The sequence below is a fragment of the Somniosus microcephalus genome, chromosome 25, assembly GCF_052327205.1.
Source record: "Somniosus microcephalus isolate GS21.2 chromosome 25, FLI_Smic_1.0, whole genome shotgun sequence".
NCBI classification, from domain to species: Eukaryota; Metazoa; Chordata; class Chondrichthyes; order Squaliformes; family Somniosidae; genus Somniosus; species Somniosus microcephalus.
The window spans coordinates 11,802,587-11,830,349 of NC_141011.1; the positions used below are offsets into that span (position 1 = coordinate 11,802,587).

Sequence of the window (27,763 nt, forward strand, 5' to 3'; positions counted from 1 at the left end):
CCTCCCTTCCCTCCTCCCTCTCTCCTCCCTTCCCTCCTCCCTCTCCTCCTCCCTCTCTCCTCCTCCCTTCCCTCCTCCTCCCTTCCCTCCTCCCTCTCTCCTCCCTCTCTCCTCCCTTCCCTCCTCCCTCTCTCCTCCCTTCCCTCCTCCCTTCCCTCCTCCCTCTCTCCTCCCTTCCCTCCTCCCTTCCCTCCTCCCTCTCTCCTCCCTTCCCTCCTCCCTCTCTCCTCCCTTCCCTCCTCCCTCTCTCCTCCCTTCCCTCCTCCCTCTCTCCTCCCTTCCCTCCTCCCTCTCTCCTTCTCTCCTTCCTCTCTCCTTCTCTCCTTCCTTCCTTCCTCTCTCCTTCTCTCCCCTCTCTCTCCTTCTCCCTCCTCCCAAAGGCACCATAAAGTCAATTTTATTCATGTAATTAAATTCTCCCTTTTACCAGGTTTATTTTAAACCTGTCCAGGTATTAAAAAAAACACCTGGATGATTTGCTTTATATCCTGCTTAATAATGTTGCTGCCCATAATTTGTCAGATTAGCCCACTCTTGTGTTGGAAGTGTTGTTGATGATGATGATTAGATGCACCACATCATGTGGACAATGTTTTTTGTGCTGGCCATGTAATTGGAGGTTTCAAATGTAAACGGTGTAAGCTGATAGGTGGAGGCTGTTCGGTTCGAGGTGCAGCCAGGCCTTATTTACAAAGAAGAAACCCCACCTCCTGGCTGAGATTGGCTGCTAAAGATCTGCTCATTTAAACTGAAGAAATTAGAATAACAAAGAAACAAACCTACTTCATGAAGTTTGCATTTTTTTTCATTAGGGCACTGTAATAAAAATTGAAGAGCAGGCTCCCTGCAGCAGAGACTGATGCCCGTCAACTCTATGAATAAAGTTCCTCAAATAAGTGGACTCTGTTTGACGCTTTCCCTTCGGCGCAGCCGCTGTGATTCCCGCACGATCCGGACCTTCCCGCTTAAATAAAATCTCGGGAGCTGCACTGATCCTCTCTTCGCTGTTTGTCGTTGAACTTTTAAATCTACCACAAAATAAAACAGCCGCCATTTTTCCCCCGTGTGGCCAAAAAACCAAACAGTAAGTAAAAACTAAATTGACGGGAAGCATTTGAAATTGGTGCGCCATCTTAGTGAGGGGCAAAAAGCCCGTGGCCGCCATCTTTGCGAGCGAAGGGCAGGGTGGGCAAAAAGCCCTCAGCCGCCATCTTAGTGAGGGGCAAAACAAAAGCCCTCGGCCGCCATCTTAGTGAGGGGCAAGAAAAAAAACTACGCCCGCCATTTTTGTGAGGGAATAAACGGTCAGTTGAAAAAGCAGTCGGAATTTTAAAAAAATAAAATAAAATAACTGGGGCGGGCCTAATGGCGAATGGGCGCGCACTGTGGTGTTGTGCGCCAGCGGAATGATTGGGAAGTTAGGGCGGGGTTTATTTTGTTTTTGTTTGAATGTGTCGCGCGCACCGACAGTTGGGTGACGGAGTTTCCGGCCGGGGGGGAAAGCGGAGCGGAGCCGAGGAGCGGGAGCGGGAGCGGGAAGCGCGGCCACAAAGGTAGGCGGAGAGCTTCGAATAACGGCGCGGCAAATACCCCCTCCCCCCAACCCCCGCACACATCGTGGCACCCAGCCCCGGGCAGTACACGGGCCGGCTCCTGGAGCCGCCGAGGGCCGGAGCCCCAGGCTGCAATGTTTATTATTATTTTTTTGAGCGCCATTTTGAGGTTGGGGTTTTTCCCCCTCTTCTGGTCTGGGTGCAATTCTCCGTCAGTCTCCCTCCCTCCCCCGGCCAAGCGCTCTTTTCTGTATAAAAAAAAAAAAAAATTTTAAACATGCTAATATATCACCCCTGGCCTTGCTTGTTCTGTGGTCGCGGCTGGGGGTGTGTGTGTGTGTGTAGAAGTTTAGGTTGGTGATTCGTCGAGTTGGTGCTTTGAATGAAGCGGCTGGCGGCTTTTGTCGAGGGGCTGCTCGGTGGGACTGCACTGAGCATGCGCCGCTGGGGCTTCCCCCCAGGACCAAGCTTAAAGCCCCTGGACTCCATTAAACTGCACAGGTCAGGGCTCCCCTCTCCATTAGACTGCACGGCTCCGGGCTCCCCTCTCCGTTTGACTGCCCGGGCCCGGGCCCCCCTCTCCGTTAGACTGCCCGGGTCCGGGCTCCCCTCTCCGTTAGACTGCACCGCTCCGGGCCCCCCTCTCCGTTAGACTGCCCGGGTCCGGGCTCCCCTCTCCGTTAGACTGCCCGGTCCGGGCCCCCCTCTCCATTAGACTGCACGGCTCCGGGTTCCCCTCTCCGTTAGACTGCCCGGGTCCGGGCTCCCCTCTCCGTTAGACTGCCCGGGTCCGGGCTCCCCTCTCCGTTAGACTGCCCGGGTCCGGGCTCCCCTCTCCGTTAGACTGCCCGGGTCCGGGCTCCCCTCTCCGTTAGACTGCCCGGGTCCGGGCTCCCCTCTCCGTTAGACTGCCCGGGTCCGGGCTCCCCTCTCCGTTAGACTGCCCGGGTCCGGGCTCCCCTCTCCGTTAGACTGCCCGGGTCCGGGCTCCCCTCTCCGTTAGACTGCCCGGGTCCGGGCTCCCCTCTCCGTTAGACTGCCCGGGTCCGGGCTCCCCTCTCCGTTAGACTGCCCGGGTCCGGGCTCCCCTCTCCGTTAGACTGCCCGGGTCCGGGCTCCCCTCTCCGTTAGACTGCCCGGGTCCGGGCTCCCCTCTCCGTTAGACTGCCCGGGTCCAGGCTTCCCTCACCTCTGTGGGTAGCAGTCTCACCTGAGTCAGAAGGTTGAGGGTTCAAGTCCCACTCCAGAGGCTTGAGCACCAAAATCTAGGCTAACGCTCCAGTGCGGTGTTGAGGGAGTGCTGCACTGTCGGAAGTGCCATCTTTTGGATGAGATGTTAAACCGAGGCCCCGTCTGCTCTCAGGTGGATGTAAAAGATCCCATGGCCACTATTTTGAAGAAGAGCAGGGGAGTTATCCCCAGTGTCCTGGCCAATATTTATCCCTCAATCAACATAACAAAAACAGATTATCACATTGCTGTTTGTGGGAGCTTGCTGTGTGCAAATTGGCTGCTGCATTTCCTACATTACAACAGTGACTACACTCCAAAAGTACTTCATTGGCTGTAAAGTGCTTTGAGACATCCGGTGGTCGTGAAATGCGCTGTAGAAATACAAGTCTTTCTTTTCAATTAAACTGCACACTCTGGGCTGTTCAGCTCCAGGTTTTGTGCAAACTCAATTTTATAATTCTTGCACCATAAGGAGCTTTGGGGGGTAAGGAAGATAAAAAATGCATTTATGGGCCGGATTTTCCGATCGGAGGCTTCCTGCGTGCGGATACCTCCGACCTGGAAAAATCTACGAACTTGCCTGCTGGCTCCGAAGGTCCTGTCACTTCCGCTCCTGGGCCTCTCCTGGTGTGCGTGCACAGAGGCCCAGGTATCTCAGGGGGCGCAGGCAGTTCACAAGCGTCCCTGGGATCACGTGGGCCATGGGGAACCAATCAAAGAAGGGAATCCCCCTTTACACTTTTGACAAGTCTCTCTGCATAGATCTGTCAAAAGTATGAATGGGGATCACTCAAAAAAACACTAAAACATTAAATACATTTTTTTTAATTACATATTTAAAATGAGTTAAAATTACATTAAATTAAATATTTTAAGCAAATTTATTTTTTTGAAAGTTTTTTACGGGGCTAAAAATAAACTTACCTTTTTTAGAAGTATTTTTTAAAATTATAAATGAGTGGGAAATTTTTTATAACTTTTTTAAAACTCTTATGCTGGTAAAAGCAGGCTTTCACCAGGCGTAAGATTTATAAAGACTTTCAGCGGGCAGAGGTTGTGCAGAAAGCGGAACTCTCCACCCACGGAGGCCCTTCTCCAGGGCAGGCGTCCGATCTGTCGAGAGGATTCTTGTACACAGCTCGTAGACACCCGTGGGGGTTGGAAAATACGGGCCGTTATCTCCAAGTGCTTACAAGTCACCTCATCTACCTGCAAAGTGCCATTCTTGTTTTTTCATCCTTTTTGATACCTGATTTCCTTTAAAACTTTAGGTTTCATTGGCATAATGTAAATCAGATGAAGCCTTAAGCAATGTTGATTTTGTGTCCAGTTCCTCCAACCTTTTCATTCTCTAGATGTGGGCGTTGTTGGCAAGGCTGGCCTTTATTGCTCTTCCCTAGTTGCCCTGATTTGATGCGACTGAGTGACTTGCTAGGCCAGTTCAGGGCATGATGGGCCGAATGGCTCGATGATTTAAGAGTCGATTTTTGGCCAGACTGGGTAAGTTCATCAGGTTTCCTTGTCTAAAGAACGTCAGTGAACCACTTGGATTTTTATCTCAAAATCTAGGGGTCACTGACTAGCAATTAGGAGCAGGAGCCCTGCTAGATGTTTCTTCTCCCTCCACCCCGCAGAAGTCCATGGGCTACTGCCCTTGTCAGCTGTGGCTCAGTTGGTAGCACACTCGCCGCAGGCTGACAGTGCAGTGCTGAGGGAGTGCTGCACTGTCGGAGGTGCCGTCTTTCAGATGAGATGTTAACCCGCTCTCTCAGGTGGACGTAAAAGATCCCATTTTGAAGAAGAGCAGGGGAGTTATCCCCGGTGTCCTGGCCAATACTTATCCCTCAACCAACATAACAAAAACATTATCTGGTCATTATCACATTGCTGTTTGTGGGAGCTTGCTGTGCGCAAATCACAACAGTGACTCCACTTCAAAAGTACTTCATTGGCTGTAAAGCGCTTTGAGACGTCTGGTGGTCGTGAAAGGTGCTATATAAATGCAAGTCTTTTTTACTGAGGCCAATTTCACTGTTTCAAATGCTGCACCAGCTGAGATCATTGAGCACAGACCAGGGAATCCACCCCAAGAGCTACTTTACTGGCTGGTCACTTACCCACTAGCCCAGTGAAGTTTTGCAAGGGGAGAACTAAAAAGTCAAGAGTGCTCATGTTAGGCAACTAATACCCTTCCTTTCTATAAATCATAAATATGCAGATGTTGGAAATTGACACTTTCTGCAAACTTAATGCCAGTTTTTATCTAATTCTGTACAAATTCCTAAGCCATGCCAAGCTTCCTTTGTTCGTGTATATTTATTTAGGCTCTTTAAAAGCACTATGTTCTGGGCAGGGCCATGTACCAAAAATTTTCATAAAATAGCGATGAGCCTTATTGAATCGCTATTTGTAGCGGTTTGATACATCGGAGTGGCTTGCTGGGCCACTTCAGAGGGCAGTTAAGAGTCAACCACTTTGTTGTGCTACTGGTGTCAGATATAGGCCAAACCAGATAAGGACGGCAGGTTTCCTTCCCTAAAGCACATTAGTGAACCAGTTGGGTCTTTCTGACAATCCGACAGCTTCATGGTCACTTTTTACTGATACCAGCTTTTTATTTCCAGGTTTTAAAAAAGAAACCCTGCCACAGTACTGAAACAGCTCTTATCGAAGTCACAAATGACATCTTATGTGACTGTGACCGTGGTAAACTACCCCTCGTCGTCCCACTCGCCCTGTCTGCAGCCTTTGACATATGCTTGCCCGACATCCAGTACTGGATGAGCGGAAATTTCCTCCACCTAAATATTGGGACGACCGAAGCCATTGTTTTCGGTCCCTGCCACAAACTTCGTTTCCTAAACACTGACTCCATCTCTCTCCCTGGCAACTGTCTGAGGCTGAACCAGACTGTTTGCAACCTTGGTGTCGTATTTGACCCAGAGATGAGCTTCCGACCACATTGCCGCGCCACCTACTTCCACCTCCGTAACATAGCCTGACTCTGCCCTGCCTCAGCTCATCCGCTGCTGAAACCCTCATCCATACCTTTGTTACCTCTAGATTTGACTATACCAATGCTTTCCTGGCCGGCCTCCCATTTTCCACCCTCCATAAACTTAAGCTCATCCAAAACTCTGCTGTCCATATCCTAACTTGTACCAAGTCCTGTTCATCTAACACCTCGGTACTTGCTGACCTACACTGGCTCCTGGATAAGCAACGCCTCGATTTAAAAATTCTCATCCTAATTTTCAAATCCCTCCATGGCCTCACCCCTCCAGGATATCTGCACTCCTCCAATTCTGGCTGCTTGCGCATCCCTGATTTTAATCGCTCCATCATTGGTGGCCGTGCCTTCAGTTGTCGAAGCCTGAAGCTCTGGAATTCCCTCCCTAAACCCCTCTGCCTCTCTATCTCCCTTTTCTCCTTTAAGCTGCTCCTTAAAACCTACCTGTGTGACCAAGCTTTTGGTCACCTGCCCTAATATCTCCTTATATGGCTTGGTGTTAATTTTTGTTTTATAACGCTCCTGTGAAGCGTTTTGGGACATTTTACTACGTTAAAGGCGCTATATAAATACAAGTTGTTGTAAATTCAAATTCTCAGACTGGTGGGATTTGAGATCACGTTCTCTGGATTATTAGTCCAGGCTTCTATTACTAGTCTAGTAACATAACCACTACACTACCATACCCTCAGCAATTCAGAAAGGGTAGAGGAAAATGAAGTTACTTGGGAAGTTTGAGCAGGTTTTTTTTTGCGTTGAATGAATGTGTTTGGTGATGGGATTGTACTGAGCATGTGGCACTTGCAGCAACTGGGACTCCCTCCCCTGGATGTCGGCTTAAGCTCCCCATGCCCCCCACCACCCCCCTCTGGCACTGGGCCACTTAGGCTGCTCTTTACAGTCTTTTAAAGCATTAAACAGGGCACCGTAGCTATTTAAGGGGTAGAAATCAGATGTCTCAAGTCTTTGACCTTTGCAGTAATATGAATGTTATAATTGACACTTAAACTTTGTGCAATGAGAAATGCGTCCCTGTGTTCGTCATTGTCATCTAAGATTTCATCCAATTTCAGTAAATTTGAACTAATTCTCAAGCTTGTTTATCGGGGTTTGTACATATGTGCGTCTAAAAGAATTGAACATTAACCTCAAATTGCAGAAATGGTTGGCTTGGCAAACCTGTCGTTTAATTTTACTATTACAAATCCAGGTTTTGTAGGCTTTTTAAAAGGTTAACCTAAGCTCCATTGAATTGGTAACTCCATCTAATTATCATAACAAAAGACATGACTGTGATCCATTTCTGTTGCAAGTCGGTGCAACAAGGAAGTGCATTTTATATTAGCTGATTTTTCAGTTCATGTTATTTGCACCATCTACACTTTCTTTGTTTTAAATCGTTTTGATCAATCATATAACCCCACTTAAACTTCTCTATACCGTCCACTGAAACTGGAAGTGTTGGGAATTACTGCGCAATAATAGTTGATGTGCACTGACTCACTAAACTGGGCAACTGCAGGGCCAACGTGTTCTAGCCCTTCTGTCACGTTAACTGTTCCTTGTCCATTATTGTTACTGAATTTTATTTTGCCAGCTTTGCATTCAGAATGGTATTTTGGCTGAACCTATATTCTATAGTCTCTTTAACAGGTCATTGAGAATAACGTTGCAGACATGCCTATTCGACGGAATGCTAGTCCCTCTGCACAGGAGAGTCCTGCGAGAAACAAGCCGACTGCAGGTACAGGTCATGTTTAAACCTTGTTTCCGATATAGTAATTGCTGTCTTAGTGGTAAGAGGTCGCAAGGGAGGAAGTTGCTGCAGTCCATTCTTGTTTGTATATACTGCTAGTGGCATGGGAGCGGATCAGACAAACTGCTCTGTCCTGGATGGTGTCAAGCTTCTTGCATAGAATATACAGCACAGAAACGGGCCATTTGGCCCAACCAGCCCATGCCTGCGTTTATGCTCCACTCGAGCCTCCTCCCGTCTTTCCTCATCTAAAATCTATCAACATAGCCCTCTATTCCCTTCTCCCTCATATGCTTGTCTAGCCTCCCCTTAAATGCATCTATACTATTTGCTTCAACCACTCCCTGTGGTAGCGAGTTCCACATTCTCACCACTCTCTGGTTAAAGAAGTTCCTTCTGAATTTCCTATTTGATTTCTTGGTGACTATCTTATTGATGGCCTCTAGTTTTGCTCTTCCCCACAAGTGGAAACTCTCTAGCTACTCTACAAAACTTTTCATAATTTTAAAGACCTCTATTAGGTGGAAAATCCATCAAATTCCATTATCCCATGTACAGGAAACTCTCGATTTACCGGCACCCAAACAACCGGAAATCTCGGTTAACCGGCAAAATTCCGGAGTAGGTTCAGTTAAGTTTTTCTTCATATTAGTGGCTGTTTCTTGATTCTTGGCTGTGTAATCGGGGGTTCCTGCACTTGTTGCTAAGCAACAGGGACGCTTGGTCTGTGGCCGGGCTTCTTGCACCTGTTGCTAAGCAACAGGGAAGCCTGGATTTGTTGCTGTGTACGGAGCTCTCGTACCTTTTAACTATAACTCTCTAATCTGGACTTTTTGATAAACCGGCACCGCGCCGGTTCCGTCAGTGCCGGATAAAAGAGAGTTTCCTGTAATTGCATTGCAGAGCGCGTGTTAAGGCGCGTTGCTGTAATTCGGGTATGAAGTCACTTGGGTAAGAGATGTGAGACCACTTCCAGGTGGGCCACGTGGGAGCGTTTTAACCTTTATTTCTAGTTTTAAAATGTTGACCATCAGAGAGAATCTGCTCTTTGGGCACAAGAAAGCATGATTTCCTTGGGCGATGTGGAGTTCTGCTTTGCTGTGTTTTAAATGGGTACCAGTCTCAAACTGTGGTATAACTTTGCCCTTAAATACAATGATTTGTACACCATTAGCACCCCTAATGCTTTAATCAATGTTTTGAAAGTAGGGGTGTGATTTCTTTATTGTTGTAATTATTCCAAATTTACAGTCATTTTCTGTAATACACTCTCTCAACTAGATGTGTCATGTCTTGGAGTTATTGTGAAAATGGGGTTATTGGAAATTGCTCTTAAACAGTCAAATTGAGGTGGTTCCAAGATTGTGTGTGGTGCTGGAAATTCCGTAATCTCATACCTGAATCAAGCAGGTCCACAGTATGGCAGGCCACTGTTCAAGATTTGCCAACCAGCATGGCTCACTGATGCAACCTGCAAGGGCTCACCTGTCGCTGTGGCCTGGGATTCTTAACTTTTACCATGCAAATGACCTAACTGGTAGGGTGATTCTAGCTGGACAAGCAGTAGGACACTTGCCTGTTCTCTACTGGTAAACTGCAGGGTGTTAGCTGGTTAAACTATAGCTGTACCCCAGCCTTGGTAAGGAGGGGCCCTAAGCATTGGCTCTGCTCAACTGCTCTGGACTTAAATGTGGGGTGTGTCCCTATGGCAGTCTGGATTGGGGAAAGATAATTTCTTGGCTTGTTTCAGAGACTCTTAATTATGGTGATTGGTATCTACATTTGTCAGACACCTGGCTGACAAAAAGACTTGCTCGGATTCCAAGTTCTTTTAGAATGATTTCCCTTTTCTTTACACTAAGATGCCGATGTGACTTCCGAAGAATCTGTGTCAGCAGAGGAGGAACCAGAAAACGACACTTCAGCCCAAGAGGAGGTAAAGAAAGAAGCAGAGAAAAGTGGTGATGATGAAGAGAAAGAAACCAAACCTTTAGACGAGCCTAAAAAGGAGTAAGTGTATCCCCGTCAATCCAAGAGTGCTGTACACATTATGTGATGGTAATATCATAGGAAATCTGAATCATTTGTTTTCACAGTACGGACTCCAGTCATTATTGTAGCCACGGCATGCTTCAGATAGAACAGAAATGTCTTTATTCTTCAGTGTCTCCAGTTTTGCTTAACAGAACTAGAGTTTATCACCTGTTTCTGCTCATGTAGTTTTCCCCATTCCTTTTTCTAAATGGGTAACCTGGGGTGATTGCAAGCGAGTAGTGGAAAACTCAAGTGGGGAGAAAAGACAAAAATTGAGTCAGTAAAAACCATCTGAGCGTAAAGAATATAAAAGGGTAGATGGAGAAGGCAGGAAAATGGGACTGTGAAATACTGAGAGTGCTGATTTTACACAGGCAGCAACGGCTGAATGGCCTCTCTAAAGCAGCCAAGGAAAGAAAGGAGAACCCAGAATGCAACATTTAAATGTTGGACACTGAACAGAAGCACTCAGGACACCCAGGAAAGGACATAATGTTGGTTTGGCGGAGGAGATGGGAGTATCAAGCTCAAGGACAGTATATCTATGTTGCCATCTTTTGCTTCCCTCCTCCTGGCCCCTGGCAACCATGTATGAAACGGTTAATATGCATCAATTGAACAAGGTTATTTGGGCTTAGCATGAAAACTCAGTTTCAGGCCATCTCGGATGATGGATCTGGTAACCAATTTAAAATGCTTGTGCTTGCCACCTCTCGGTCAGAAGATGGTCCATGTGAGCACCATATGTTTCAGCTCATAATCTGAGCTGACAGAATGGGGGCAGTTCTGCACTGTTGGTGTCTTTCCAATGAGGTTGAATCAAGGTCCCATCTGCCTGTCCCCTTGGTTCTGGTGGACATTGAAAATTCCATTGCACCAATATCACTAAAAACAGATCAAATGGTCACTCTTTTCAACAAAGTTTCTACTTTGGTGAATATGAAGTTCTGCGAGGCATTCAAAAGATCCAATATGATGTTACATAAATGACAAATTAAAATGCTTCCTGGAGAATGTTATATAGTAAACAACACTTTGTGATTTGTGACCTGTTGCAGAGAAAAGGAACCAACCAAGGATAAGAAGGTTAAAAAGACCATTCCAGCCTGGGCTACCTTGTCTGCTAGTCAACTGGCTCGAGTGCAGAAAAATTCTCAGTTGACTGCTACTGCACGACCAAAAATGGATGCTATTGTCATAGAAGCTATTAAGGTAGATGGTGGAAAATTTCTTATAGCTGTAGTAAGCTACTCAAGTAAACTTTCATTAAGTTTTCTCATTATGTATTTTAAGCAATTATATCCCTTTACTTTTTTTACTTTAACATATAGATCACAAAAATAGGCATTTAGTTTCCTTTTTTAACGATCATAACTTTAAAAAGTATGATTAAAGCCTATATTCCGTTGATGGCAACTCCCATAACAATGTTAGCTAGCAAGTGTCAGCATTGGCTGAGTGATAGCAGTCTCACATCTTGAGTCAGAAGGTCGTGAGTGCAAACCCTGGAGGCTTGAGCACATGATCCGATGTGGAGAGGCAGAGGATTTTAGGGAGGAAGTTCCAGAGGATATGAGGTTGGAAGCCCAGCTCGATGTTGAACAGGCTGCTGAGGTTGTGAACCGTCTGGTTGAGCCTAGGGAGGAGATGAATTTGGTGGCAAGAGTACGGGGTTTGTGACGGGGCAAAGACGATGGTTTCAGTCTTGTCAATATTTAAAGATTCTTGACAAAAATATACATTGATGTTGGTGCTGATGGCTGAATATGTGCCTGCCTCCATTATGAGACTTGGCGGATAAAGAGTTATTTAAGTACTTGGGCTATACTATCACGAGACAACTGAGCCTCAACTCTAATTTGTTATTTTCAACTTTGTCGCCACTGAAATAAAAATAACTTGTATTTATATAGCGCCTTTCATGTCCTCAGTAAGCCCCAAAGCACTTTACAGCCAGTGGCGTATATTTGAAGTGTTGTCACTGTTGCCGTGTAGGGAAATGCAGCACCCAATTAGCACACAGTAAGCTCTCACAAACAACAGTCAGATAAACGTCCCGATAAGTTTTAGTGGTGGTGTTGAAGGATAAATGGTGGCCAGGATACTGGGGAAATCTCCCCAGCTCCTCTTCAGAATACATCTGACAGTGCAGCACTCCCTCAGTACTGCACTGAAGTGTCCATCTAGATTTTGTGCTCCAGTCTTTCAATTGGGGTTTGAAGCCATGACCTGACGCGAGTGAGAGTGCTACCACTGAGCCAAGGCTGAGAAGTTGACATTAAGAATAAAACTCAAGGCCAAGCAACTGTTACAGGTTCAAAATTAGGATCAGGATTCTTTGCTGATTTCACCCCAGCCCTGGGCACTGAGGCCGGTTGGAGCAACCTGATTGACACCCTGGCTGAATGTCAACTCCGCACAGACCCTGAAATCAAACCTTGAACTTTCCAGTCTGTATAATCATTACAGAAAGTCTTTCCCAACATGTAAGCAGGAACAATGCATCTGAATGTGGGTGCATGTTTTAAAAATCTCAAGTGACCTGAAATTGTGGTCGGAGGTTTCCTGCAGGCGAATGCCTCCGAGCAGCAAGCAAAGTACGCACCTACCTGGTATCTTCGGACTCTTGCAGTCCTGGGTCTGCAGGCATACGCCTGCGTAAAGGCCCACGTATCCCAGGTGAACATGTGGTTCGCAAGCGACCCTGGGATCACGTGGGCTGGCTCAACCAATCACAAAGGGAGATTCCCACTATGCTTATGGAGATTTCATTTACGTACAGAACCCCCATAAGCATATTCGGAATCTCACAAAACACTTTCACACAACCTAAATAAAAATAAATCACGTTTAAAATTAATTAAAATATAATTTAATTAAACACTTAAAAAGTGTAATTTTTTTGAAAAACAAATTTAAACATTTTTAAAGGGGCCAAAAATAACCGAAACTAATTTGAACAGTTTTGAATGTTTAAATGATTTAAACAAAATTATTTTAATATTTATTTAAACCTGTATGCTGGTAAAAGAAGGCCCTACGCCTGCTTTTACCAGGCATAAGAGTTTCGTGGGCATTCGTTGGGCAAATAGCCCAACCCTGCGCCAGCGAATGTCCATTTCCTGCGTGTGCGGATGATCTGTCGAGCTGAAACTTGACATCGCAAGTTCCGGGTTTTCGCGCATGAAGAAACCCAGAACTTGTGGGGCACTTAGGACCGCATACGGTCATAGGCCCTGTAAAATCCAGGCCAGTGTGTGGCTTGCTGCTGTTTGCTGTTTATCAGTCATTTAAGGTAATTGGCAACATTTACACTTGTTGCTGTTCAATCAATTTGATTAAAACAAAATATCTTCTTTGTGGGATGATCATTGTAGTGAGTCATTTCAAACTTGCAAATGCATGCTGAAAAGGGAGCATTTAAAAAATACTCGGTCTCTCTTTTTCAGGCTTGTTTTCAGAAGTCTGGTGCTTCCGTTGTCGCCATAAGGAAATATATCATTAACAAGTATCCATCGCTGGAACTGGAGCGCAGGGGATATATACTAAAGCAAGCCTTAAAACGGGAGCTACAGCGTGGTGCTATCAAACAGGTAATCATTTTATGGAACCAGTATAGAGGCTACTAGATAAGTAGGAGTGGATTCCAATGTGGTAATGTAGTTAATGGATGGTGACGTTTCAACACTCCCTGGAAAGATGGAATCTGTCTCTTTCTAACTTTCTTCTCCGTCTCCATATATCATATCTCTTATCATTCATTCTCTCTCTTGCCAGAATAGTGAGGTAATCCTGGCACTTTATAAATCATTGGTGCGACCACACCTAGAATACTGTGTACAGTTCTGGTTACTGCAGTACAGAAAGGATATTGCAGGTATTAAAAGAATGACCGAGGGGATGGAGGGATTGAATTCAGAGGAGCAATTATGTAAATTGGGCATGTTCGCACTAGGAAAGAGGAGATATGATTGGTGTATTTAGGATTCTAAAGGGTCTAGATAATGTAGACCATGAGAAGCTATTTCACCTTGTCCAGAACAGTAGAACCAGAGGACACGGCCTGCGCTTGAAGAGGGGTAAAACTAATCTGCGGAAACATTTCATTGAGCAAGTGGTCAATCTATGGAACAGGCTCCCTAGGGAGCTGTTGGAAGCAGTTAGTATTGATTCATTCAAATACAAATTAGAAAATAACATTTTGGGATGCAGCTTCTGACTAATTTTAGACATGACGTGGTAAGTGTAACATGCTTGGGAGGAACAGGTGACTTCGGACCTAAAGCTTTCTACCACTGGGGTTTTCCTCGTGTCGTGTCTGTGTCTGTTGTTGACTAATTGACAGAGATTGATTGCCATGATTAGTCAACAACTCCATTATCATTGCATCAAGCGATTACCAGGGTGGTAGAAGGAAAACTAGATGGACCACGGTCCAGCAATGCCTGTGTTTCTCTCTCTCTTCCTCTCCTCCTCTTCCCCACACCTCCGTCTCCCCCCCTCCCCCCAGTTTCAAAGGTGCCATGTAGTGAGTCCCATCCCATTCCATACAAGGCAGTGGTCCAAAGCACAAAACTGCCCATATTAGGTACTTGAGAGTCTGTGATGTCTTAAATCAGCAGTAGGTATTGGAACGCCAGTGTAGCTTAGCATGGCCCCTGCACAAGGCTGACAGACAAAAGAATGGCTGAGTGGGGCGGGGCTCAATGGAAACTGTCACTGATACATTGGGGGTAATGTTTGGAAGTACACAATGTAAACAGTTCTATTCAGTAATATCCTTCATTTTGATAAGTGCAATAAAAGTCTGAATTTCAGTGAAACTTTACTCCACTGTGCCAAAATAGTAGCCTGGAATTTGCGGTGGGTAATAACAGCGAACAAACAGCGTTTGCTGTTATTACCCCTTTGAAACTGACCGCAACTTCAGGATGTAGCGCATGCGCATCCTAACAGGGCAATACGGTCAGTCATTCACTGCTCCGACACTGGTTGCGCTGTGCTCTTTTCTCTCTTCCTCCCCCCCCCCCCACCCCCCCCAATAGCAGGTAATCAGTGAAACAGACCAAAACTTCGGCTCTTCCGCAGTAATATCACTGTTAAATACCCCATTAAATGTTAGACCTTGTTGGACTAGGTGTAACTGGGGTTTTAACAGCGCATTGACTGCTAAACAAATGTTATAGCCCTGAGAAACTAATTTTAATTTTGTGGAGTGTCAAATTATCCATTTGAATAAAAATTACAATTTTTAAGAAACTTTAAAAAAAAATAGATTTTTTTAGAAGTTTGTTCATCTATTTTTCAGGTTTACCGTTTCCCTATGTGAGAGCCCCAACCTTTGTTTTGCTCTCTGACATTTTTAAAAATTAGAATAAAAGGAGCTTATTCACTTCCCTGTCTGTTAGAATTCTGCATTGTGATTGGCTGCTTAAACAGCTTGTTGATGTCACAGCAGCTCGCAGTAGGAATTCCCCCGTTAGCTCACACTGATCTCAACTGAACGTCGGAAAAGCCAAACTTCTCGCCACAGAGATCGTGAGATCTTTGTGGGAAGCTTACTTCGGGGCCCAGCGGTGAACACCTTTGCTTCGTCGCTGGCTGCAAGTACTGGCCATTTACTGTAAGCGATTTTATTTTGTGAAGATTCATAAATCTTTGTGGGGAATTTTCCACTTGTGCATGGAGAGCTGAGCAAAAATATATTTGATGCCAGGTACTAGGATAAACCACTTCCTTGCTAATGTATAATGGTATCACTGTTGCGCTCTGCTTGAACTGACTCACACCTTGATGCCTGTATGTAATGTGCAGTAATCTAGCATGCGTCCTTTTCTTCAGGTGAAGGGAAAAGGTGCTTCTGGAAGTTTTGTGGTTGTGTCAAATGCTGGAAAACAAGCAAACAAATCCAAACAGGACAAAAAGGTAAATAAATGGTTGTAACTGCTGTAAAAGTGGAATTTAAAAATGTTTTCCAGGCCCTTTGTTCTACCTCACTAGCTAATGCCTATAGCATTGTTCATAGTTGGGGCAGGAGTGCTGTTTAGCTGGTGAGAGACAGCTGTGCTTAGCCTGGCCTATCTCTTTTAAGGCCACTGCTCCAGTAATTCCTGTGGGAAAGTGGTGTAACTAGGCAAATCCAAAAATCTAAATTCCTGAGCCTTTATCTACTTGTAACTTGCTGGCTCCAGGTTAGAAGAAGCCAGTGTTAAATAACTGGCTTTCTTAATCTTTTTTAGTTTGTTTGCATCATATTGGAAGCCTGGAGTATGTTGGACATGACAATTGCTGGGGTTCAGTGGGCAGTGACAGGCCTACAGTACTTCGTATTTCAGTTAATTGGGATGTCCGTCATTTATTTATGCTGGTATGGGCAGAGGGATTAAAAATGCATAGCAAGTGGACAGGAATGATGATCTTTTTGCTGAAAGATGTGCAAGTTACTTCCTAATCCTCTAGTCCATTAAGTTATTGTTTTGTTTCTAATATTGGGCTGGATACATTTTCACTGAGGTAGCATTTACTGGCCTATAATAATGCAAATATTCAGGTCTCAAGATGGTGTTTCAATGTTTCTACGTGGCATGCTTTTTGAGTATTCCGAGATCTCATGTTCTTCACACTCGTATTCATGTTGATGTCTGCCGGGGTGGGGGGGGTGCCATCACTTCAATATCCCAAACTATTTAAGAAAAAAATAAGAGATTTTATTCTGAGCAGGATCATCTGGCAGTGGTTCCATTGGTGTGTATAGAGTCAGTCCTGCTAAAATTCAGACCCTAATCTAACTGAAGATTTCAACATGCCTGTCAAGCTTTAGGTAACAACAACTTGAATTTTGGTATATATTCAGATGCAGTGACTTTTTGAACGGCACTTCACTTATTACTGTTGGTATATTTTCCTGTTATTTTTGGCTCTGTGTACAATAGGATTCCTGCCATCAGAATTGGGGAATTTTAATTGGTGAGGTCTGTGTGATCTTTCATACTGTAAATGGACTTTTCTCCTTGGCATTAGCAGAAATATTCTTCAGAACCATTACTCTTTTTTTCAAAACGTTTCTTGGCCAGTGTCCTCCATGATTCAGCTAATAGCCATATTGACAACTTTTTTCAGTACATCAAGATCCTACTCCAACTGGAAAAGCATATTGATCGCCTCAAAACTTACATATTGTACCTCTGCACAGACAACTTAATATGGACTGTACAGAAGGTAAGTTTTTTTTCAAACAAAAGTTCTTGTTTTTGGTCAAGCCTAGTATTCTTTTTTTAATAGAAAACCACTTCATCTGGACCAACGGAGCAGCCAATAAAACTGGAGGATGCTCTACCACTGGCATTCACAAAGCTGTGTGAACCTAAAGAGGCATCATACGGTCTTATCAAGAAGTATCTTCTTCAATATTACCCCAAACTGAATGCTGAGAGCAGGTATGAAAGTAAATATTCATGTTGGCATACTTGCCCAAGGCTACAGCTGATTTGAGATTCAGCATGTAGACTGCCGATTCTTTATCGTGATCTGCTTCTCATTCTCGAAGATCAGTCACCAAAGGCATTCAAGTTAGTCAGTTGCTTCAGTGATTTGACCAGGTCAAACTTTAATGTTCTCTGCTAAATGGTTGGAAAACTGACTAGTTTCTAAACTCTCAAGTTTAGAAGAATGAGGTGTGATCTCATTGAAACATACAAGATTCTGAGAGCTCGACAGGGTAGATGCTGAGAGGCTGTTTCCCCTGGCTGGAGAGTCTAGAACTAGGGGGCATAGTCTCCGGATAAAGGGTCGGCCATTTAAGACTGAGATGAGGAGGAATTTCTTCACTGAGGGTTGTGAATCTTTGGAATTCTCTGCCCCAGAGGGCTGTGGATGCTGAGTCGTTGAGTATATTCAGTACTGAGATAGGTAGTTTTTTGGACTCTAGGGGAATCGAGCGATATGGGGATTGGGCAGGAAAGTGGAGTTGAGGTCGAAGATCAGCCATGACCTTATTGAATGGTGGCCTACTCCTGCTCCTATTTCTTAGGATTTTCAGAAATGTGGGTTTTGATCCAAAATCAGGTCAGCACAGACAAAGAAGGAGTAAGTTTCAATTTTACATATAAAATAAGAAAATGTTATCAAATGTAGGCGACGACTACGGAAGGCAGAGCATTTAGGGAAGGCAGCGAGGCAGAGCAGTAATGATTGTGTAATATCAATATAAAAAAACATTTTTTGGCCCATAGGATACGATGTGAGCAGTGATCAAATAGTGATGTTTCAATCTTTTCCCCGGAGCGATTTCTCTCCTTTCTCCCTTTTTCCTCTCTCATTTGCTCTATTTCTGTCTGAGTTCCTTTCTCCCTCTCTCTCACCTTCTATCCCTTTCCCCAGATCTCAGTCTCTCTCCCTATGAGCAGGAGGGTTGAGAAGAGTGCAAATAGAAATCAAACAACTAATGACCAAGAACGATGCATGTATACAGTATGTTACTTATATAAAACTTTTGGCAGAAGCTTTTCCTCAGAAATCTGTCATCTTGAAGTGGGCTGATCAGTGAATTCAATTTCACTGCAAGGCATTAATGCTTTCAAATGTGGCTACGGTGTCTCTCATCGAATCACCTTTTTTGAGAACTTGATTTATAGTACTTAGATAACTTATTTCCCACACCAAAGACTATTTATTTGTGTGTGCTTGATTTGCAGGCCCTATTTACTCAAACAGGCTTTGCAAAGAGCTGTAGATAAGGGTCAGCTGGAGCAGATTACTGGCAAGGGAGCATCGGGCACATTCCAGGTAAGTACTGCAGATGCCAGACATGTCGTGGGATCTGTGTAATAGGGAGCTCTTTGTGGCTGGGCAGGGTCATTGCCAGTTTGGGGTACACAAATGATCCTGCTGCATTTAAATGGATTTTTTCCCCCACCACCCTTTGGCAAGTGTTTGGAAGCCACCCTGAGTATTTTGCCCCTTGGGTTGGAATTCTATTAACTAGTTAGAATAAATTGCTGTAGACCAGCATCCTGGAAGCATTTGTTTAGTTGTAAATCTCATCTGACATTTTAATAGTTATCTCCCATGGCATTTCTCAGTTTCAACACAAGATGGAGCACTTCACGATAGTGATCCACCTGAGGGAAAGGAAAATTGGCAAATGGATCTGTTAGAGTGGATCTCAATGTCTGAGCAGCAAGAAGTCTGAACCTTGGCTCCACCTGCAGTACAGTGTGGGAACTTGATGGTACAGAGATCATTTATTTGTAAAAGAAAAAACACGGACCCCGGAGACTAAGATCACATTTACTGTTTAAATCTCCTCCCATTGCAGCTCAAAAAGGCTGGAGACAAGCCGTTGTTAAGTGGGGGTCCATTTGAGGATGCAATTCTTAGTGCCATAACTGCTATGAATGAACCCAAAACCTGTTCAACCACAGCTCTTAAAAAATATGTCTCGGAGAAAGTTCCTGCAACAAATTCTAATTTCCAGAGTAAGTCACAGCCGTTTTTTTACATCTTTAATTTGTGTATTACTTCATTGAAAAACAATTTTTTAATTAATTGTTATCTGTGAGATCCAATTTAATGTGTGAGCTTTTCCTGGGTCGTGGCTGCTGTATGGAGAGTTGGTACTTGATTTTACATCAGCTGTTGCTTAGCTACAGAGACGCTTGCAAGCTACGGCCAACTGTTTAGAAGCACAGGGTTTGTTGCTAGATACGGAGCTCAAAAGCTTCCGTATGTTTTAACATTAGCGCTGGTTTGTCCAGCAGTTTTGATGGGACGGCAACAGCTCGGTCCTGTCGGTGCTGGATATCTCACAGTTTCCTGTAAGTTAAATATCGCTAACTTGCAAAATGTTTTTCTGGCTTGTAAATAATTTTCAAACTGCTACTGATCTGATGTATGTATTTAGAAGTATATAACTTTTATTATCCGGAAAGGTTTACTCCTAATTCTGATTAATTTTAATAATAGCAAAGGACATTTGTTAGTTACAAGTAATATCTGGTAATTAATAAATGTAATTTTACATTGTACTTCATGATGCCATACAAAAGCCATTAAACATCCAATGATGTTGGATGCTGCCAAACCAGTCCCAGCTAAAATTCTAACCAGCAATCAAATATTAACTCTACTTGTGTGTGCGATGAGTCTTTTCTTAATATATAAGGTGGAGCTTCAAGAGTGGATTCAATGTGGGAAAGCTGCATAATGAACAGTGGACAACCAATCCACTAAGTAACTTATTACTGCTATGAAAGAACTGCATTTGGCTTATTTGTGCATCTGGTTGAAAGTTCAGGGCTAAACAGATCACAACAATTTTCACTTACATAGTTTCTTCGATGTAAATAAACGGCCCAAGGTGTTTCACTAATAAGTGTATGGAAATGAATGCTGAGCCAGGAAGAGAGAGATTAGAATGGATGATTGAAAGCTCGGGGAAAGAGATAGTGTTGAGAAGGTATTTAAAGGTGAAAAGAGACACCGAGCATTCCCGAGAGTAGGATTGAGGCAGCTGCTGACTCCACCACCACTGGTGGGGTGGAGAGAAATGTAAGGGACAATGTCTTTGGGCAGGGGTGAGACAAGGTAGGGTTGAAAAAATTGCATAGCTAGGGTGGTAGAGGCCATGGAGCGATTTTAAAAATGATGAGAGAAACTTAAGTAACTGGTCATTGTTTATAAATCTCAATCATAACATTTTTCCTGAATTTTGCTTTGGAATAAATACAAGCCTTGAGACAGTATGGGGAGAGTTGTTTTGGTAGCTGCAACAAAGAGTACAAACCCACTTATAAAGAGCAGCTTGTGATTTTTGTTAAACCCACGCACAGTAAATCTTGCCCCTCTAGGTATAAAGAATTTTAAGTTGAGATATCCTTTCCAATTCCATTGAATTCTTTGTTTTTTTACATGCTCCGCCCACTTCTACTCTTCCCCGCCCCCCCCCCACCTCCCCAACGTCACCCTGACAAAAAAGAGGTCCCTAGCCAATGTTCCTGTTGGCTGTCGGAAGGTACCACGCTTGCCGGTTTTATAATGGAAAAACCGCGCATGCACGGAAATTTAAATGGCCCCACCCCCCACCAATAAAAAAATTAGAGGGAACATTGTCCATAGCCAATTCAGGACACCTTGCTCACAAATTCTTCTCCAACTCCTGAAAGGTGATCAGACAAGCCCCAGGAGGACCCAACCCATTGGTTGTTACCCAAAATCTTACCATCCTTGTGCCTTGATCTCATTTTCCAAAATGTGTACAATGACGCCGTGAGTACAATAATGGCAAGGAGCTGACCCTCACTACCACCCCCTGGAACGTTCACCCTCTGAGTAAAATCAAACTTCTGTACATCCAACTGCCCCTCCCTGCCTAGGTATACCGGGCCCCATTGCATCAAATCTACCTGTGTGTTATCAATACTCTTAATAATGTATAAGACCTGAATCAGGTCCCCTCTAAGTCTTTGTCTCTTGAGCAAATCCAAGGCATGAAATCTCTCGCCATACTGCAATGCACTTAGGCCAGGGATTATCCCCATTGCCCTTCTCTACATTCACTAAAGTCACAGTGCCCTTTTTGAGGTATCTGGCGTATCAGAAAGGTGCACAATACTCCAGATGATGTCTCACCAGATATTGAGATATCAAACTCAATTTTTGAAATGAATGGAGATGATTTTACTTGGTATTTAAACTTGTGCCTGGTCAGGAAGAAGAGGAGTAATGGAGATTCAAATGGTTGCCTTCTCCAGAGAGTAGTAAGTGTTCAGAATAAAATCTCTGCAGAAGTGAATTTCCAATAATTCTTTAGATAAAGAATACATGATCATGAAAGAGTTTAAGCTTTTGTGATCAAATTCTGTATTATGCTATGGTTGCAACAAGACGAAAGCCATATAATTTTTGGGATGCAGAAGCTAAAGTTGAATAATGTTTGATATCCTGGAATTGAGGGTTGGAGCGACATTTCTTTTGGAAGTATTAATTGTGATTCACTTTTCAGAGGAGAGCAAACAAATCGGAGAGTGCATGACTAAGCATTCCTCTGGGATGAATTCATTTGGGTTGAGACCTTTTCTCATTCTGTACATTTTCCCTCGCTATTGTAACTGAAATGCATGTGGAAATGTTAACTTTCAACATTATTTTGCAGTGCATTTGCTGAAGAAAACTCTGCAGAAATGTGAAAAATACGGATGGATTGAACAGATTTCTGGGAAAGGATTCAGTGGCTCCTTCCAACTTTGTTTCCCGTTCTACCCCAGGCAAGGAAGCTTTTAATTGAAAAAAAATATTTAGAACACATCCCATATTGTACTGGCATTTACAGTTTTGATCAAAGGGCTTGTATAGGTTGTTATGACCTCTGATCACACATTTAAGTGGACATACGAGTGCCATGAAATAAAAACACAAAATGCTGGAAAAAAACTCAGCAGGTCAGGCAGCATCTGTGGAGAGAGAAACAGAGTTAACGTTTCAGGTCGATGACCTTTCTTCAGAACTGGAAAAAGTTAGAGATGGAACAGATTTTAAGCAAGGGCAGGGAAAGGGGTGGGGAGGAAAGAACAAAAGGGAAGGTTTGTGATAGGGTGGAAGGCAGGAGAGATTAAATGACAAACGGTCTGATTGATTGTACAAAGCAAAAGGAGATGGTAATGGGACAAGTAAAGAAACAAAAGATGAGCCTAGAATGGGAATGGCAGAACCGTCAACAGCTGCCATGTGAAAAAATAGGGACAGAGGTTATGGTCTGAAATTGTTGAACTGGATTTGAGTCCAGAAGTCTGTAAAGTGCCTAATCAAAAGTTGAGGTGCTGTTCGTTGAGCTTCGTTGAAACAGTGTAAGAGGTCGAGGATGGAGAGATCAGAATGGGAGTGGAATGGAGAATTAAAGTGACAGGTGACTGGAAGCTTGGGGTCATGCTTACGGACTGAACAGAGGTGTTCTGCAAAGCAGCCACCCAACCTCCATTTAGTCTCCCCAATGTAGGGGAGACTGCATCGTGAGCAGCAAACATTCTCTGTTCAAGTCCTACTCAGGTCCCCTCCCTCACCTCTTTTGCCAGAACATTGATGACTGTAGCAGTGCTGTTTCTTGCTCTTGCCCTGAACTAGAAAATTTCATTCACTTTGCTTCCAATTGCCACCCTTCCCTCACCTTCACATGGTCCATCTCCAACTTCTCTTTCCTTCCTCGACTTCTCTGTCTCCATTTCTGGGGAAAGGCTATCGACAAACAGCCACTATAAGCCCACTGACTCCCACAGCTACCTGGACTACACTTCCTCCCACCCCACTTCCTGTAAGGGCTCTGTTCCATTCTCCCAGTTTCTCCGTCTCTGTCGCATCTGCCCTGACAATGCCACCTTCCATACTAATGCTTCCGATATGTCTTCCTTTTTCTTCAACCGAGGATTCCCCTCTACCGTGGTTGATATGGCCCTCGACCGTGTCCATTCCATTTCCTGCACTTCTGCACTCACCCCTCCCCCTCCCTCCCAGAGCCACAATAGGGTTCCCCTTGTCCTCGCCTTTCACCCCATCAGCCTCCATTCATCCTCTTCCATTTCTGCGTGATCCCACCACCAAACACTTCCAGCATTCCGAAGGGAAGGCACCCTCAGGGACACTCTGGTCCACTCCTCAATCACCTCCTCCCCTTCCCACAGCACCTTCCTGTGCAAACGCAGGAGATGCAACACCTGCCCTTTTACCTCCTGCCTTCCCGGGCCCCAAACACTCCTTCAAAGTGCAACCGCGATTTACTTGTACTTCTTGCAATTTAGTATACTGTATTCGCTGCTCATGATGCAGTCTCCTCTACATTGGGAAGACAATTTCGGATCATAACCACTGCTTCCATTTTTTCAGACAGCAGCTGTTGGTAATGATTCTGCTGTTGCCATTTACACCTCCTCTAGACCCATCTTTTGTTTCTTAACTTGTCCCATTACCATCCCCTTTTGCCTTGCACCATCATCCCTTTTGTCTTTTAATCACTCCTGCCTTCCACCCTATCACAGACCTTCCCTTTTGTTCTTTCCTCCCCTTTCCCTGCCCCTGCACTTGCTTAAAACCTGCTACATCTCTAACTTTTTCCAGTTCTGACGAAATGTCATCGACCTGAAACGTTAACTGTTTCTCTCTCCACAGATGCTGCCTGACCTGCTGAGTATTTCCAGCATTTTCTGTTTTTATTTCAGATTTCCAGCATCTGCAGTGATGTAATAAAACTCACTACGCACTTGGTTTGAGTATAAAGCAAGGCTTTAATCAACTTGTTTCAGAACATGGAGGTCTAGTTGTACTTCACTAGTCCCTGTCTTACAAAATGTCCCTGGCAAGCTGGGCCCACGCCCGAGTATTTATACTCCTTGGATGGCGCCACCAGCTGGCCGTCCAGTGTTATTTCATGAGTCGTTTCTTTATGATGATGAGATTTATAACACGCAGTATTTTGTTTTTGTATGAGTTCCATGGTTAATTTCAGATTCAAAATCACCACTTTCTCATTCCTTGAACCTCCATATGCAAGTAGCGATAGTCATCTGATTGGGTCGTGGGGTGGGGGAGAGACAGGAAGGGTGGGGGAATCACTGCTGTACAGTGTCTTTAAGAAGTTTGTGTTATTTTGGCATGCCCAACACCCAGGTTCATTTACTCCCATTTTCAGCAAAAAGCTTGACTGTTGACCATCTTGAACTTGGGAAAAGTTTGTGGTTTTTAATGTTACACTGAATATAATGTAATTTACAGTGTACACTTCTTAGTTGTGTAAATGCTGGTTTTGATTTGACAATTTTGGTCTTGAAACCTACCAGTGTCACCATCTTGGTTAGTATTTGCCCTTTTATGACACGTTAGTTTGATTAAAATGATTTGGGCTTTTTAAAAGTTCCCTTTCCCTTCAGTGGGTTCACACCAGTCACCGTAAGTGGACCATGTCGCTTACAATTTTATGTGACCAGAGCTGATAGTCCTCCTGATGCACCAAGAGTGTCGGAGTTAAATCACTGACTGACAACAGCCCCAACCTTGAGATGTTCTGGGGGATTCTTTCTGCACCATTTGTTCCACCACAGTGGATTTCTTGAGACTTTTGCCGTTGCCTACACTAATGTCTCCTGTTTTGGTGACTTGGGACATTTCTTGTGCTCTTCTCATTCTCGAGTTACACCTGTAGAACCCAGGCTTGTACCAGGTTGGCCTGACCTGCTCCTCGTACAGCAACTGACATTTTTGAAGCTGCTGGCGGGTTAGCAAGTTGGATAGTAGAAAGTGTATCCTAGTGGTGATCACTCGTATAGCAGGATTCATCAGGGAAGGTTAGATTGTTCCACCCATGTCACAGTCAACACCTGGGCCAACATGTAGAGGGTTCAGTATTTGCAAGGAGCTACCTGAAGTAATTGCCAAGCAATGTTGTCTTAATCGGACAGCTCAAGACAAGTGCTTCCGTGATGTCGTGTTCCATTCTCGTCTTTTTAGTGCTGCCACTTTTTGCATTTATATAGCGCCTTTCACGACCACCGGATGTCCCGAAGCACTTTACAACCAATGAAGTACTTTTTGAGGTGTAGTCACTGTTGTCATGTAGGATGTGTATGTATTACTTGGTATACTCCTATCTGTGGAGGTTGAATAATATGAATGTGAAATTATCTACAGTAGATGAGGTATTCCTCATCCTTTGAACATTGACCTGCATGTATACAGTTCCTTCCCATCCTACCCCATCGTTCTTTCTGATGTGCTGCTTGGAGCTGTTCATTATATATTATATTCTTCGTTACTCTGGGCAAAGAAATAAATGGCGGGATTCAAAATGAGGCCTTGTACACGCGAATAGGGGAAAGATCAAAATGAAGTGAATTTTTTAAAGGAACAGTCCTTGGATTTCTCCTTTCTTGTATGTGGAGAAATACCAAGTACAATCAATAATGTGGCATCCCATTCATTATTAGTTTTGTTAAAAAAACAGTCCACTTAATTTCTGTGCTGGCCTATTTGACAATGCTAGTGTTAAACTACTTTATGGTATTTATAGTAATTTTAGTTTCCTCATGGGGCTGATATGGGTCTTTATGAAGCGAAAATCTTCTGAGTACAACCTTAAATACTCTGAACCCTTTGATCGTGTCTCTTTGTGATAGCTTGCTGTCTAACTGCACAGTCGCAGGATTGCCCAAGCTACTAAAGGTTTTTCCCATTTAGAACACTGGGAAAAATGTTGGCACTAAGCTTTCTTAGTGCTAAGGAAGGTGCCTTAATTGTGACCAAATATTCCTACCATTTTTCTTTAGTCCCAGTGTCCTTTTCCCAGAAAAGCAGCATCAGAAAGAGGAGGAAGAATCTGAGGAGGAGGAGGAGGAGGAGGAAGAAGAGGCGGCAGAAGAGGAGGAGGAGGAGGAGGATGATGAGAAGTCCGAGTCAGAAGAGGAAGAATCTGACGATGAGCCGCCTTCTAAAAAAAGAAGGTATACGAGTTATGTTTACCACTGAAAACAATTTTAATTTTGAGGATGTAAATTTCTGCCAAAGTAAAGACTTGTGTAGAATCAACAAACATCAATGTACTGGCCAGTGTACCCAGCTCATTGATTGTGATGCTAGAAGCTGTGGAGTGCATCAGCATTTGAAAGGGGCAAAGCCTCAGGTAAGAAGAAAAAACGGGAAACACTGGAGATCTGAAATGAAAAGAGGAAACGCTAGAAATACGCAACAGGTCCCATCAGCACTTGGAAAGAGAAACGGTATAGAACCTTTGTCAGAACGATTCTGACAAAGGGCATGTACCTGAAACTTAAACTTTTTCTTTCCTTAACAGGTGCTGAAAGTTTCTGAGATTGAACTGTACCCACAGGCAGTCATTTAAGCGATTCTTATGGCAGACGGGCAGTTTTTAAACATTCTCTTTCAGTTATAGTTTAGTTACAATTACATAAAATTGTTTGCTGCTCAGCAATACACTCGCAATAAAGGTGTTGATAAATTGCCAGATTATGGCCATTTGACTGCAGTTTATAGGCTGCTTATATTAAATTATATTGCATCTGCAATATTTTGCTATTGTATTATATTAAATCTTTCTCGTTTGCAACCTGAAGCAGGCACAAGGCGGTTCCACGAGCCAAGGCCAAGCTGCAGAAACGAAAAGCTGCCAAGCCGAAGAAAGCGGTCGCTGCTAAGAGGAGCACGCCGTCAAAGAAAGAACCAGCAAAAAAAACAGCTAAAAAGTCTAGGCCCTCGCCAGTAAAGTTGGCCAAAAAGCCACCAGCGTCTAAAAAGCCTCAGCGTGGGTCTCCTAAAAAGGCACCCCCAAAGAAGGTGAAAGGACCTGCCAAGACCACCACAAGGCATTCACAGAGGCAGAGAAAGTAGCAGAGGCAAAGCTGGAATGCTTTTCTTCGGTGGTGCATGTTTTTGTCATTTGAAACACGCCACGTGACACAATACTTTTCTGCAGCTAACCTAGAAAAAGTAGAAACTTATTTTTAGATAATTATGTAGAATGCTATTTTAGATAAGCTGTTGGACATCAGCAACTTGTTTCAAGGATGTTTTTATTAGTTTAATGGGTTTTAACACTTTATATTTAAGTGTGTGACCTTATGATAAAACTAGGCAACACACTCGGTTTTTACCTTTTAAGTGGGGAGCAAGCAAAAATGCTGGTTGACTTAAATGGAAATCATGATTTTGGAAAATTCATTAGTTCCTGTAATCTTTTAAAGAAGGTAATATCTGATCTCCATAGTTCATGCAAACATTTTTGGAAAAACAAATCCATCCCTCCTGAGCTACTTGTGGATGGTTTATTTGTGCCGTGGTATAATGGAGCTTTGACATTACTGCCTGGCATTGGGACATGAAAACTAAAGGAGAGAACTCCAAGAGTGAAGATGGAATACAAAGCATTTTAACATGTCTTTACCCTTTGAGGTCAGATATTACCTTAAGGTCATTAACATTGTTCAAAATCCCTGTGTGATTTATATTGGAGATCAGTGTAATGAAATCGCCCTGTACACACTGTATGTGTATTGATGAATGTTGCTACTTTTTGATAATTGCATTAGTGTCAGATTTGTTGAAGTACAGTACTTGCATGCAGCACCATTTTGTTAAGCTTTTTTCTGTATCTTGTCTCACTTAGTAAAAATACTGTACATTGTA

General features: G+C 43.8%; 1 protein-coding gene across 2 annotated transcripts; it reads left to right on the forward strand.

The window, feature by feature from the left end:
- Positions 1-857: 857 nt before the first annotated feature.
- Positions 858-27,763, forward strand: hp1bp3 (heterochromatin protein 1, binding protein 3). 2 transcript variants are annotated; one of them, XM_085966824.1, is made up of 12 exons: positions 858-1,084; positions 7,438-7,540; positions 9,415-9,562; positions 10,645-10,798; positions 13,036-13,179; positions 15,428-15,511; positions 16,868-17,022; positions 18,280-18,370; positions 18,903-19,062; positions 21,738-21,849; positions 25,891-26,064; positions 26,695-27,763. In XM_085966824.1, the coding sequence occupies exons 2-12, from the start codon at positions 7,474-7,476 to the stop codon at positions 26,966-26,968; spliced, it is 1,563 nt and encodes a 520-aa protein (XP_085822950.1). In that variant the 5' UTR covers positions 858-1,084; positions 7,438-7,473; the 3' UTR covers positions 26,969-27,763. The 2 variants fall into 2 exon arrangements, with proteins under 2 accessions (XP_085822950.1, XP_085822949.1); XM_085966823.1 differs by lacking the exon at positions 858-1,084 and adding an exon at positions 1,395-1,553.